The sequence below is a fragment of the Artemia sp. Qi Xiang Cuo genome, chromosome 20 (assembly GCF_049724085.1).
Source record: "Artemia sp. Qi Xiang Cuo chromosome 20, ASM4972408v1, whole genome shotgun sequence".
Taxonomy (NCBI): domain Eukaryota; kingdom Metazoa; phylum Arthropoda; class Branchiopoda; order Anostraca; family Artemiidae; genus Artemia; species Artemia sp. Qi Xiang Cuo.
In genome coordinates this window covers 51,339,269-51,354,927 of record NC_142813.1, presented here as the reverse complement: position 1 = coordinate 51,354,927, position 15,659 = coordinate 51,339,269, and the positions used below count along the sequence as shown (strand labels likewise).

General features: G+C 34.3%; 1 protein-coding gene across 1 annotated transcript in view; it reads left to right on the top strand.

Annotated features, from left to right (window-relative positions):
- LOC148940336 (protein capicua homolog) overlaps positions 1-15,659 on the top strand; it is a 330,670-nt gene that overhangs the window by 287,558 nt on the left and 27,453 nt on the right. Inside the window, exon 16 of the mRNA XM_089106141.1 lies at positions 1,063-1,340. Within this exon, the coding sequence (XP_088962267.1) occupies positions 1,063-1,340 (278 nt within the window). The remainder of the gene's footprint in view (positions 1-1,062; positions 1,341-15,659) is intronic.

Below are 15,659 nucleotides of genomic sequence, written 5' to 3'. Positions count from 1 at the left end.
ATTACCTCTGGAAAAAAGCACACATCTGTAATGTTTCTTCTAGTAAAAAATACAAAATTCCACATTTTTGTAGGTAAGAGCTTAAAACCTCTAAAGGAGGGTTCTCTGATATGCTGAAATTAATGGTGTGATTTTCATTAAAATCACTTGAGCCCCTCCCCCCTTTTCTTCGAAAATCAGATAAATATTCTCAAGCTCTCAAATTTTGATGGATGACATTAAGCTTGAATTTTACATATTTGGAATCAGTATAAAAATCCAATTCTTTTGATGTATCTATTGTTATGTTTTTTTGTTTTTTTTTTAATATGCAGGTCACATTTTATAGTGCAGTAATATATATATATATATATATATATATATATATATATATATATATATACGCACTAATTGATAATATTATGTTTCAACATGTCAATTGGTCACTGTTGTCTCAAGGGTTGATTTGTCACCTGGTTCGCCAGTTAAAAAAAGAAATTCATGTAAAACGTGTTTCAGTTGAGTTGAAAACTCGAGGATTTTCAAAATAAAAGATAAATTGTGAAAACTGAAACGATCCCGATATGGCTAATCAACAGCAAGCTATTGGATAGTTAAAGAGTCAAAAGTGGATGTAACTGTAAAAGAAAGTGTGGAGCAGTATTGACATATTTGTGACGATTTTTCTATGTCATGATTGCCATATGCTCTGAATTTTTGACTTAAAAACACTAGTTTTTCCTGGTAACAGTAAAAAAAGTGAGTTTTATTCTATTTCTCCTGTATTTGGAGAAAAAGGAATAGAAAAAATTACATTTTGATTTTTGTCATTTATTATATTTCCTTTCATTTTTGCATCTTGCCTAATTTTTTAAGCATGATCATTAAGAGTACTAAATTTTAGATCTAAGGGTCATTCTCTGTTCTTATGAAAGTTTATTTATTCTTATGGATCATGCACGCAATATTCATGCATCGACCTTATCTCATGCTAATTTTTGTTCTTTTCTTTTTAATTTTTTCATACCTCTTTTCGTTTTATTATGTTTCCTATAATTATTTGTATTTTGGTTTTCCTTACAGGATAGTCATGAAGACAGTTCAATGCCACCTCCCAAATTTATTCTTGCACCGACCCCTGCACAGCTTGGCAAAGCTCCACTACAGAGACGTCAATCTTCAGGTGCAGCGAGTGCAGACTCCCCTCCTCCTAGTCCGGTTGATGGAGCAACAGCTGTGGAAAAGCAGTTTGAAAATGAGCAACAAGGAACTTTACACCAAATCGATTGCCAATCGGCGTTAGTTGCACAATCCCCCCGAAAAATACAGAAGAAAACTGCCAAAGACGAGGGAACAGAAAAGTATGTTTTAATTCGCAGTTAAATTTGTCAATAAGAATCCTTTATTGTCTATTAAAAGACTTTCGTTAACACATATAATAATGCTTTATTTAAACCAAGGCCGTACCCAGGAAGTTTTTGTCGGGGGGTGTTTTACACAAGTTTTTTTTTTTTTTTGGGGGGGGGGGGTACACAAAAAAGTCTAAAAAATCAAGAAAAATTTATTTATATCCATTTTTATTGCGTTTTTACGAGTCAGACAAATAATTTGTTTGGAGGGGGGGGTAAAATTCCCTAACCCCCCACCTGGGTACGGCCGGGATTTAAACCCTCTATAGATACAGAATGCAGTAAGAGGAGTATGAAGGAACGAAAACGGATAAGCGAACACGAAACTTCTAATCGGGAACACAAATGTGTGTCAACACAAATACGCGAAAACGAACTCAAACAGCTTAAAATATCTTAAAACATTATTACAGCTTAAAACATCTTATATATCTTATAACAATTCAACAGAGCCGACTTTACAAAACTTACATGGATTGGCATAAGTCATTTAAGTCGTCTAAGGAATTCTTGGGATTGACATTCATGCTTTCCCATATATATTCAAACTCATACAACATGACCAAGCTTGAATAAATGATGTTTCTCTTGATGTTAAATTCTATGAACGATTCAATATGTTTCTCAATACATTTTTTTTCAATATATTTCTCTTAAAATACCAAGGGCATGAAAATGAAGCCATTTTCTCTTTTGACCCATCTTAGGTCTATTCATACTTGAAAACTGCAATTTTACAATGAAAACTGCAAATGAAAACTGGACATTTCTTTTGGTTGTTTAAAAATCGGAAGTTTTTAAGGCAGTATTACACTTGCGTCAGTATTGTGACGTTGAACCGTGAGAAGAATAAGCAATATTAATTCTTTAAATTTGACAGCACTTTTCGTCTTAAAAATTCAAACATTACAAATATGTCGATTCCTAGAGACAGCTATACCTCTAGACTTAAAAGAAAGCTGTAACTTTGTAAGCTGTTTGGTGTCATATTTTTTTATGTTATTGTCGGTTGGTTTTTCACTCATGTTTCTTGTTTTGAATTTTACACCGCTACTATCAAAACTGCGTAACTGCAGATTATGAGTTTTTCCATTAAACATCTGATGTCCTGTTTTTTTTCTGGTTTTAAAATATATATGATTCTATATATTCTCACGCAACCAATTCGAAAAACCAGATTTCCTGTTCACCGTTCTTGGGGCTTTAAGTATCCATCAAAAGCGGGATCTTTATTTTACTACTTTGTTTAGAAGAAGAAGAAGATGTTCATTTTCATCTGAAAATGGCTTAATCCTCTATTTTTCCTCGTTTTCCTACTTGGCAAATGTCCTAATCGTCAATAGGAAAACCTTCATTAGTATCTAAATGTCTTGATGTTTGCCTGGTTTTTTGCATCGCTTTAAGAGTCACGTTCATTCAAACTGTTCCAGGTGTCTTTCATATCCCTTTCCTCTCGTTTAAATTTGAGAGCGAGGGATTTTCTTAATAAGCTGCTAGAAAAATGGAAGTATTTATTTGCTTACCAAGGACAGTGAAAGGAAGTGGAAAATTAAGCCGTCTTGTATATTTTAAAAATTGGGAAAAATCGGGAATTCAGTTTTTAGTGTAAAGGACCTTCTTATCTACTTATCCTGTGTAGGAAAATTTTTTCTTAAAAAAAAAAGAAAACTTTTTAGTAAACAACATTCAGCAATACAAAAAAAGCGTAAAACCATATAAAACCGTATAATCTTCACGTCACAGTGGCCTCGCTCGTTTAAATTATGTCCTACTGCTAATTATATCCAAAATCTAGGCTAACCTAAGAAATTATCCTGTTTAGGAAAATTTTCTAATAAAAATAAAAAAAAAATTCAGTGAAAAACATTCAGCAATATAACTTTTGAAGAATTAAAAGTACGAAAGGCACAAAAAAAACCGTAAAACCATTATTTGCTAGGGGTTGATTTCACAATTATGAGGATTTTAAGGAAGAAACACATTTTTGTCAGTGTTGCCACTTTGGACTGTGAAATCAAATCAGCAAATCTAAAAGCTGGAATTAAGCAGTGCTTTTCGTCCGTAAATTGAAAAATTAACAAAAGGGTGATTCCTAAAGACACCTAAACCTTCTTAGACTACTTGATGCCATGTGCCACATGAGGACACTTGCTTTCTTCTTTTATTTTGTGAAGTGTTTGTTTCTTTTATACTTCGGTTCATAATCCTAGTTTTCCACGATATATTTATCTGGTTAACAGTGTTTATTCTTGCTTTTTATTATTTAGTTGTAATTTTTCTTATTTATTTTATACTTCATTTTTTTTAGGTGGGTAAATAAATACATATATATATATATATATATATATATATATATATATATATATATATATATATATATATATATATATATATATATATATATATATATATATATATATATATATATATATATATATATATATATATATATATATATATATATAATATATACATATATATATATATATATATATATATATATATATATATATATATATATATATATAATATATATATATATATATATATATATATATATAAATATATATATATATATATATATATATATATATATATATATATATATATATATATATATATATATATATATATATATATATATATATATATATATATATATATATATATATATATATATATATGCCAAATTAAAAAAAAGAAATGTGTGTGAAATATCTAAAAAAAAAAAAAAAATAAGCCTAACATATTATTTCCTTTTAAGGTGTAGTAATCTTTGGGAATAAATATACTGTTAATGTTTTAAATTTTCACAAACAAAAAACTGTCAAATTTAAATAATTACTTCTTCTTATTTATTTTTACGCGATCCGCGTAATGCAAAAAGCTTTCCTTTGAAGGTGTATTAGTCTTTGGGAATCAATGTATTGTTAAAGTTAGAATTTGTACGGACAAACAGCTGTCAAATTTAAACAATTAGTCTTGTCTATTTATTTTCATGTGATCCGCGGTATCTGAAAATGTGAAAGTGTACTTAAATAGTTTATTGAAGTGTAATTAAATAGAGTTTATAAGATGCAAATGAAGAAAGAATTTTTGTTATTAATGTAGCTAGTTTAAAATGGAATTACAACACGATTTATCAATATTTCCTAGGTGGGTATAAAGAATAGTTCGTTCAATATGACATAGATGGCACTGTCATTTAGTCTTCGATTTATGAAATTTCACGTCTTCTTGTTATTTTCTTCTCTACTGCTCTTCTTCAATAATAAATCTTCAGTAATAGATTTTCTTTCTTCAATAATAAATCATTTACGGCACTAAACCCAAATTTCACTAAATATTAGATACTAAAGTAAAATAAGGAAATCGTGTTTTATGGATATTAACCAAATATTGGAGACACTTCATATCTTGCTTATGTCCAACCAAACTTAATATCATGCCTCAATAGTGCCAATGTTATGTGTCAAATGTCAATCTCTTGCTTCAAAAATCATTTATGCAACTGTAGCTTAGGATCTCATATACCGTCTGATTTGACCTGTCCCCCTCTTTTCAAATTCAGGAAGTATCTTGGTGCGTGTTCTTTTAGACCCAAATTCCTAAATGTGTCGGCAGGGAGACATTTAGAGCCCCAACATTGTCTTTATGTCCCAAGGAACTTCATGTTATGCGTCATAATGTCAATACCAAATGTCAATGTCATGTGTCAAATGTCAGTGTCACGCCTTAGGCGTGTTATTTCCGAGCTACGTTCGTATATTTTTCTGCAGGTAGACATGAAGAGCCACGGCCATGTGATTATAGCCCAACAAACTTAATACTATGCCTTATACTGTTAATATCGAATGTAAGGGACATTTGTCAAGTGTCAATGTCATGCCTCAGGAATCACTTGTACAACTCTAGCTAAGGATCTCATGTGCCACCCGATTGATTTGAGATGCACACTCCCTCCAAATTCAGAAAATATCTCAGTGTGTATTTGCGTGTTATTTTAAAGCCACACGCCTATATGCTGATGTAAAGAGACATTTAGAGCCAGACAATTTCTTTATGTCCCATAAACAAAATGTCATGCCTCAAAATTTCAAATTCATCTGTTAAAGAGGTTTTTCTGGCTTACTCGTATAAAAATAGGCGTAGTTATTAAGTTGATCACTTGTTTATGGGATAAGTCTTTTTTTTCAATTTCACACAGTGTTGTCGTGACACTAAGAGTTTGTTCGCGTGACCATTTTAATAGCTAGTTACGGTGTTAAGAAAAGAGAAAATTTCATAAACTCATTAATCTCCAATTTCTTCATCAGAGTTCAGACAAACCTGGACATAAAGTGAACATAAAATATTTAAAAAATCAGGGATGTTCGTTATAGTATAGCTAGCACATAGGTTTTCACTTATTTTGTAAATGATTTTACACTGTCTTGGGCCTCCGCGTTTGATTAGTTTTTCTTCTTATTACGTGATAAAGATTTTCCCTGGAAGTCCCATTTTCTATTTCGTACAGCAGGTTCCTTCTCCTCTTCAGCATTTTTTCATAAGCCTGGCCAATCAGTTTTCTTCCATTTCTTTGAGTAATTTCTTGTGTGCCAAAGTCCCATCACAGTCCTCATTTCCACTTCTCCTATTAGTTTCGTTCATCTCCGTTTTCCTGCACGTCCTTCCAATCCATTTCCCCACACTTCTCCCAGAAATTTTTATAGTCTGCACTCCGGTTGAAGCCACATTTTGCATGGATACCTACAGTTTCCTGCTGTTCTCTGTTTCCCTGCTAGTCAGGCTCATCTATTTTCCTCCATTTTTACCTGATTGGCAGACATTATTACGAAGAAAAGACCCTCCATACACTCTTAATGGCTTGATACGTCTTTGCATATATCACTTTGTATTCACATACATTCAAACAGTTTAGGTATGTTGTTAATCTTCTTTTCTCTCATTTAGGTTCAAGCTTCAGTGAATTGTTTTTGCATCCTCATATAAAAGTAATTTTTGAGTTTGGAAACTTATTGAAAGGATTTTCCAGTCATTCCAGCCAATATATTTTCCTCTTATTCCCCATGCATTTTCCTGCAGTCCCCAGTCTCCTTACAGTGCCGTTCGTCATTTCTCCTTGTGATATCCTGCTTTTTGCTGCACCTCTTCTTTTCTACTTTTTCGTGCATTTTACTGGAGTCCACAATTCTCCAACAGTCCTATTTTATTTCGTCTTATAGTTTTATGCTATTCTCCTGCAAGTCTGGCCAATCCATTATCCTTTAATTCTTTCTGAATTTTGCTGGAGTTTGTAGTTTCAAGCCCCCTTTTTCACCCCACCCCCCCAAGTTAGTATCCTCTTATTTTGCTGCAAATACTACCAATCTCTTTGCCTTATATTCTTTGTACATTTTGGGAATCCACAGCCCACTCACAATTCCTTTTTGTATCTCTCCTTGCAATATCTTGCCATTTTCCAGCAAGTTTGACCAATCCATTCTCCTCCAATTCTTCATGCTTTTTCCTACTAGAGCACGTAATATACTTACAACTTCATTTTCCATTTCTTCCTATAAATTCCTGCTATTTTCCGGCAATCTCAGTCCATTCTACCTAATTCCTCCCTGATTGGCAGATCGTGACTGTTAATAGGAAAATCCTCCACAATGTCTGAACTTCTTGATACCTCTTTCTCTTTTTTTGTATTACTTATATATGCCCACTGATTCGAAAACATCCAGGTGTTTCACCTTTTTTCTCTCGTTTAGATTCAAGACTGGAAGATTTTATTTGTCGGCTCCTATAGGAAAAGAAGTAGTTATTAAGTTGGGAGCTTCTATAGAAGATAAGCTCCAGGTCCTCCGTCTGAATTCGAACAAGCCGGAAGTTTTAGGGGAGCGTAAAATATTTTAGGGGAAATTCAGCACGATTCTGCGAAGGTTTTACAATTCATTTACCGTGCCATGTAGAACATACAACGGCATGAGTTTACACGCTGCATTTTTTTCTTGACTTTTTCATTCTGTTATAATTATTTTTTTTTTGGTCTGTTGTTGTTATTTTTTCTAGTATATTTTTTACTACCTATATTTTGGAGTGAGAAGTATTTTGTCACGCTGAATGTTTAAACAAATGAAAACATTTGGTGACCCTGTTTTATCTCTCTCTGATTTAGAAAAGAGGTCAGTAGAGAAACATCCTAATGTGTCCTTCAACATACTTTTAACATTCCTCCTTGACGTTTCAGCGATAATTTGAGTCTTCTTGTAAACATGTTATTTTGTAGTATCTTTGGAGTTTTTTTTGCATTTATTTTTCCTTGCAGTGCTTTCGTGTTTTCGTGTTGTTACTGAGTGGCTATCCAAATTTTTTTTAATTAATATAAAGTCAAAGAGTTTCTGACAAGCTCACTGTTTTGCAAAGGTCAGAATATTCAGTAAGAAAATCCTTGTTAGTATGGAAATGGCGTGATGTTTTCTTATTTTTGCATCCCTTTCCCGGTCACGTTCATTCAGATCATGTCTTTTATATTCCTGGCGTCTTCCATATCCCTTGTTTCTAGCTTATATATAGAAATTGCAAGATTTTCTAAGGTGATCTCTAAAAAAATGTTAATCCAGTTACTTCTTTTTGGGGGGGGGGAGTGGTAGATAGATATTTAGGCATATTTAGGTATTCCCGACGAAACATATTTCTCCAATGATTGGAGAGTGATAGTCCCCTTAGCAGCCATGCTACACGTACAGTGCAAACGCATAATTCCAAAAGATGAGATGTTAGAGGCAGGGTTGCCAGCTGGTGACGTTTAAAAAGAGTGCAAATCAAGGCAAAAAAAAGTGATTTTTGCTCAAGAAGAGTGCAACTTTAAAAATTTTGTGCACTTCCTCTTCTGAATCTGCTCTGAGGTGAAAAAGAGTGCATTTAACACGAAAAGTGTGCAAGTTGGCAACCCTGTTCCTTGGGTTAGATGCTCTTTTGACGAATATGCCAAGTATTGACGTTTAAAACGAATGAAAACTGACACCCAAAAAAGTGATTTTCACTCTTTTTTATCCCCTCTGAGGAAAAAAAGAGCGCATTTCACACGAAAAGTGTGCAAGTTGGCAACCCTGGTTAGAGATTGATTCCCTCTCCACATTGAGTAGAAGGAATTCTCAATAAAAATTGTCGCAAAAATGCAATTTCTTACTATTCAAGCAACTCTTCCAACAAAAATAAGCCTCGTGAACTTCTCATTTCTCCAGTGGCTTCTGCCACTGAAGAAATTTTATGGTAGCTCCATAGAAGTCATTATTAAGCCGGTAACTTGTTGGGGGGGGGATTTTTGGGCAGTGTTATCCTATGTTGAGAAAATATCGTACGACGCATTACTTCGCATTTCCATTAAAGTTATAGTAAATCAAAAACAGTAGGCCTATAGTTGATAATCTTTTTGGTATGATTTTTTTTTTCCCGTGTACAGTGCGACATTAAAAGTTATCTCGTCCTGGCAACCCTGCTGTTTTGGGATAAGTAGCATGTGATTTTACGAAAAACTTATTTCTTACTTGTTTTATTGGTAAAACTATATTTTCAATGTTAATTTTCTTTATGTTTTTGCGATATTTGTATTTAAGTATTTTATTATCCTAATCAGATAAAACTAACTTTTTTTTTCTTCGAAGTTTTTGTCCTCAAGTTGTTTTATGAATAGGTAATGAAGCTATTACTAATGTAGCCAACAGGGTTGTCATTAGGTCAAAAATAAAATCACTAAAATCTTGAGAACAAACCGCTAAAGGAGCCAAAATATCAGTAAATTTAAGATATGCCAGCTTTCTTGTTGAAAGCGTTAGAAAAGGTGTAGTTTCTCATAAACTGGGAATTTAGAGAAATCTTAGGGTTGTTTTACTTAAGAAACATTCTAAAATATAGAGGCATAATGAATAAAGAGATGTAGAGATAAAGAGATGAAGGAAAAGAGAACAAAGAGATGTAGAATATAGGATATATTCTACATAGAGAACAAAAGAACACATGCTTATTAATGGCGTGATACCGTCACGGGCAAAGAGCTTCATGCCTTTTTGGCGACATTGTTGATCAACAAGCGTGTTCTAGTGACCACCAGAGTTTTGTTTTTCAACATTATGGATAAATAACGACTAGTAATTGAAATCATTGTCAATTTTGTTAGTCAATTTAAGCAAGAAATTTCAAATATGAATAGCTTGGGGGCAAATTGTTTTCGTTCTTACAATTGTAGAAGAGAAAAAAAAACAGTTATTATTAGCCTGATCTCTAACCTAGAATAAGGCATGAGATGGTACTTACTTTTGATTTACCTACCTCTTTTCCATCCAAATTGTATTTCAAGAACCTATATAAGGAAACTCATTCCTTATTTGCATTTAGTCATCAAATAGCTTACTGCATAAAGTGGTGCTTTATTTTTAAACTTGTGAAGCATTTTACATTGAAATGGCTAATGTACTTAAGCTTTTTAAGAATATGGGGTACGGCGTATTCCCCCAGAAAATTTTCCCTCACCCCGAAAAAATTTCCCGAAAAAAGTCAAATAAAAGGACGAAGAAAGCGTATAATTGTACATCAGCTCTTGTGAAGGACGGGCAGTGGGCTGGTGTATAGACAAGAGGATGCCATCTGTTTAAAAGAGTGAATTTCAATGCCCAGACTGTTGAAGTCTCCCTGAGCCTTCAGGTAAATACAGGAAGGGGTGTTGAGAAAAGGAGTGGGAATTAGTATTTCATCTTCCTTTGTTTAGGCTAAGCCGGAATAAGAGTGGTACGAGGTGATTCCTCCAGAAAAATGTTTCCGATAATTATTTTAAATATTCAGTTAACTAAACTAATTTACTCCAAATTTCATAAAATTATGCAATGATGTGTTAGTGCACAGCAGCTAATATTATGAAGGGAGAGGGGGGGGGTCATTTAGTAGTTGGGGCGGGATGCAGATGTCTAAAGAGTGCATTTTAATGCCAAAACATCCTAACTCTCATTGAGCCTTCAGATAAATATAGAAGAAGTTTTAGGGAAGCGCTTGGGCTGGGGGGGGGGATTGGTATTAAATCTTTCCTGTTTCCGGGAATCTTTTTGGTCTACACCTTTATTATTGGTGATAGGGGGGGGATAACAGTGCCACCCCCCCCCTCTATTGCGAAAAGCCTTTTCTGTGTAGCATAAAATATTGCATTCACAGGTCTACCGGCACATCGATGAAAAAGACAAGACCGGCCTCATTAGCCTCAACAGGGAATTTCTTGGGGTGTGTGGTGTGTGACAAATTCTACTTGGTACCTTCTTTTTAGTAATTTAAATGGTAATATTTGTCTTTTCCTATTTGTATTCAATGCATTTAAATATTTGTATACAATGCATTTAAGTATCAGAGAACCTTATTGTAGAGGTCGCGATGACCTCGGTAACGGAAAAGATCAACTGAAATTCAATTCAATGTATTAAATACTACAATAAATTCATAAATACACTTAAGCGCTAGATGTCCCAAGAAGCATAGCTAGTAGAGGACCTCGTATCAATCACAAAATCCACACAAAACAAATCAGGGAAGGAAAAAAAAAAACAACAATATCTAAAAAATATAACCACAATGCGAAAAAAAAAAAAAAAAAAAACAGCTACAAAAAAACCATTTAATTAATTTTATCCAAACTGAAAACTTCCTGTAATTTATTAAAATTACAACCATTGATAATATTATTAAAAAACGGGGTTCGAATCTCATTAAAAATAATAAGAGAGGAGAAAAGAAAAAAAAACTATATAAAGTAAAGTGTAAAAAATAGATAAAGAAAAATCAATAAAGAAATAAATAAAAAAAACGAAATTACTTCAAGCCTTAGAGAATATTTTTCTGCAAAGGGAAGAAGAGATTTTGATAAGAGAAAGTTCACTGGGAATAGAGTTCCAAAGAGCAATTGCTCTATAAATTGGTGACCTCTGAGCTGCTGAGGATACCCTTTTAGGCAACCGAAATTGGTGAACAGAGCTCCGAAGCAAAGATTGGCACTTACGTGTTGATGCTAGATCAAAGTAGGATAAGATGTTTGGAGGAAGCGATAAATTGAAGGCTCGATGAGCTAGTTTTAGGTTCTGCTTCTTGATAACCACATCTAAGGCATCTAGATCTTTATCACTGTAAAGATCAGCTGTAGGATAGAGTAGGGGAAGGCGAAAAGTTGGCTTCACCGCTCTATTCTGTGCTGTTCGGAGTTGCCGAAGGGAAGAATAGTTAGTATTGCCCCATACAGTGCAGCAATAAGAAAGATAAGGAAGGAGAAGGAGCAGAAGCTGAGCCTTAGCAACAGCAGAGGGCAGATCATTAGAAACCACAAAAAAATTACTATCGTCTGCAAACAAAACAGTGTGGGTATCAAGGTTGGGAGATGGAGGAAGGTCATTAATACAAATAAGAAAGAGGAGTGGTCCCAAAACTGAGCCTTGAGGTACCCCTTTGGAAACCGAAGCTAGATCAGAATATTTCCCATCGTAACACACAAACTGAGATCTATTAGACAGGTAAGATGTAAACCATTCAAAGGCAATTCCCCGAACTCCAAGTAGAGATAGTTTTCCCAGTAATACAAAATGATCTACCATGTCGAAAGCTTTATAAAAATCAAGAAATAGTCCTAGAACACAACGATCCTTGTCTATGTTAACACGCACAAATTCTGTAACGTCAACTAGAGCACATGCAGTAGAGAGTTTAGGTCAGAAGCTATACTGGTGATCAGACAGAACAGAACCACTTCCAATTGAAGCACCAATAGACAGGAATGAAAAAAGCCTCTTATGCACAAATTTTTCAAGTAATTTCGAGAAAATTGGGAGAATTGATATAGGTCTATAATTTGACACTAAGCTGGGGTCAACTTTCTTAAAAAGAGGGAGTACCTTTGCAATTTTAAACGAATCAGGGCATACACATTTTGAAATAGATAGATTGAGGGGTAAGAGGCTCAACAACATAAGAAGAAACAGACTTAAGCACATGGTTTGTTAGTCCAAGCGCATCAGCTGTGTTACTGCTACTTAAAGAAGAAATAAAATCACAGATGTCTATGCTTGTACAAGGAGTTAGAAAATACTTCTCTCAGCTGGTGAAGATTTACCTAGTACAGGAAAGAGCGGGTCTTAACAGTTGGTAGGGTGGTAAAGTAAGAGTTGAAGGCACTAGGTACAGCTGCTTTTTCAATAGTTGAACTATCTGAATTATTGAAGGCAGTAGGCTGTTTCTTTGATTGTTTCCTACGAGATAAAGCTTCATTAACTACACTCCAAACTTCCCGTAAATTACCTTTGCATTCCTGAATTTTCAACAAAGAATAATTCTTCTTAACTAGTCTAATTGTTGATGGTAATACATTCTTATAATGCTTATGCTTTGATAAATCATCAGGATCAAGGCTTTTGCAAGCCAGCTTAAAAAGCTCTGACTTCTGCATTGTTGATCTCACAAGACTAGGAGACATTCAAGGCATCTTGGGTTTATATTTACATGAAAATTTTACTTGTGGAAATTTTTTTTCAATTAATGTTGTCAACCGACTCATAAATGAGGCTGAAGCCCTATTAACATCCTCAGACTTCATAACTGAACACCAATCACTAGCACTAAGATCAGACATAAGGTTGTGACCATTGCTCTGACTATAAATTCTTGAATAAGACTCACCTCTGATATCTTCTTGGCTCAGTATTTTAAATTTGGGAACAGAACAATAAGTTGGAAAATGGTCAGAAAGATCAGATAAAATAATACCAGAGGAAAATTTAATATCGTTTTTAAAAGACAGAAAAATGTTGTCAATCAGAGTTGCAGAAGATCTGATTGGATCAACACGAGTAGGAAAGAAAATGCAAGGAAGAAGGCCAGAGGAAGAAATAGATAAAAAAAAACGGTCAGACTCATTATCACACCCAATTTTCAATGAATTGCAGTTAAAGTCTCCAAGGATAAAAACATTTCTTGAAGCAAGCTTATAAACTGAGTACATTTCATCAATTAATTCAGAAAATTTCACAATTGGGAAAGGTGGAGGCCTATAAAATAAACAAATAGTGTCACAACTTACTGCATCACATGACAGGTCAACAATCAAAGCATGCACACTTCTATTATTTACGACTGGATCAAAAATCTTCTCAAGATCTGAACGTCTCACAACATTTGACTTGACTTGACAATAAGAGAAATGGTCGATAAAATGGTTAGTTTCACAAAATGGGTTACAGTTTTGTTGAAAAGAGAAGCTTTCTAGTAAATAAACAGTACCATTGTTGGTTGAAAATGACTAACGACTATTTATTTACCCTTGGTGCCTCTGGAGACAAAGGCAGCTCTAAAGAACAGATTGTAGAAAGTTGAATGGCAAATTATAGATCCACAGATCAAGATGATAGTCGTCACTTACGTTTCGGGTCTTTTCATTCAGAAAGAAGTGTAAGATAAATAATTTTTGTTCATGGAGTCCAAGCATCAGAAACGAAAAATGGTCAAGAAGATGGTTGGTATCGCAATCTAGGGTATGATTGTTGGTTCCTGTTTTGTGAAATGAGGTGCAATCTAGTTAATAAACAGTACCATTGATGGGTGAAAAAGACTAGGGAATATTTATTTGAACCCTGGGTACCTCTGAAGACAAAGGCAGCTCTAAAGAACAGACTGTAGAAAGTTGAATGGCAAATTATCGATCCACAGATCAAGAAGATAGCCGTCATGGACTTCAATAATCAGAATTGAAAAACGGTCAACAAGAGGGTTGGTATCACAATCTAGGGTATGATTGTTGATGGTTGCTTTTTGAAAATGAGGTGCAATCCAGTAAATAAACAGTACAAATGCTTGATAAAGACGATTAAGGGCTTTTTTTTTAACCCTGGGTGCCTTTGGAGACACAACATTGGCTCTACAGTAATTGTTTGGAGATGTTTGGACGAAGGACAAACTATCGATCCATCGGTCAAGCAGAGTCCTGTCCCTGGCGGCTATGAAGACACATGCGGCTCTAAGATAGTTGATTGGACAGAGTTGGGTTGCTAAATATTGAAAAATGGGTAGAACAGGGAGCCGTCAGTCACTCTTCAGGCCTTTGCATTTCATTTGTTTATTAGTCAGAATAAAAAAAGGAAAAATGCTGTTTTACACCGAGAAACTGTCGACAAGATGTTTATTTTCACGAGCTGCGGTATGATTTTTGGTGGGTGTTTTTTGAAACCAGGACCTATCTATTAAACAAACTCTAGAAGCACCCAGGGCTTGAAGGAACCCTCAGGCGCCTTCACCAAGCAATAGCACTGTTTATTTACTAGATTGCACTTCATTTCAAAAATTAGCAAATCAAAATCATACCCTAGATTGTTTATTCCTTTAATTTCTGGAATGGGAAGTTCTTAAAATCAGGGACTACTATCTACCTGACCGATGTATCTATAATTTGCCATCCAACTTTCTTAAATCAGTTACTTTAGAGCCGCCTGTGTGTCCAGAGGAACCCAGGTGTTAAATAACGATTTCTTCGTCGTCTTCACCAAGAAATAGTACTGTTTATTTACAAGATTCCACCTCATTTAAAAAAAGCAGCAACCAAAATTCCCACCCTAGACTGAGAAATATCCATTATCCATTATTTTTATTTCGTACGAGAGTCCATGAACAAATATTGTTTTCTATACATCTTTTCTTTCTGGAATGTGATGGCCTGAAACAGTAGGAAGAGCCTATTGACCGATCGATAGTTTGCCAGCCAACTTTCTCCGATCGATTACTTTAGAGCTGTGTCTCTGGAGGCATTTATGGCTTGAAGAAATTGTCCTTGGTCGTCGTCATCAAGCAATAGTACTGTTTATTTTCTCGATTGCACCGCATTTCAAAAAGCAGCAAACAACAATCGTACCCTAGATTGCAATACCAACCATCTTGTTGACCATTCTTTAATTCTCATGATTGGAGTTTATAATAATAATTGCTTATCTTACACTTCTTTCTGAATGCAAAGGCCCGAAACGTGAATGACGACTCTCTTCTGGACCTGTGGATTGATAATTTGCTATCCAATTTTCCGCAATCTATACTTTAGAGCTTCCTTTGTCTCTAGAGGCAGTCAGGGTTTGGATAAAGAGTCCTTAGTCGTTTTCACCCATCAATGGTACTTCTTATTTACTAGAATGCTTCTCTTTTCAACAAGCAGTTGCAAAACCGTATCCTATATTGTGTTTTAACCATTTTATCTACCATTTTTCTTAGTCTGATTAATAGAGT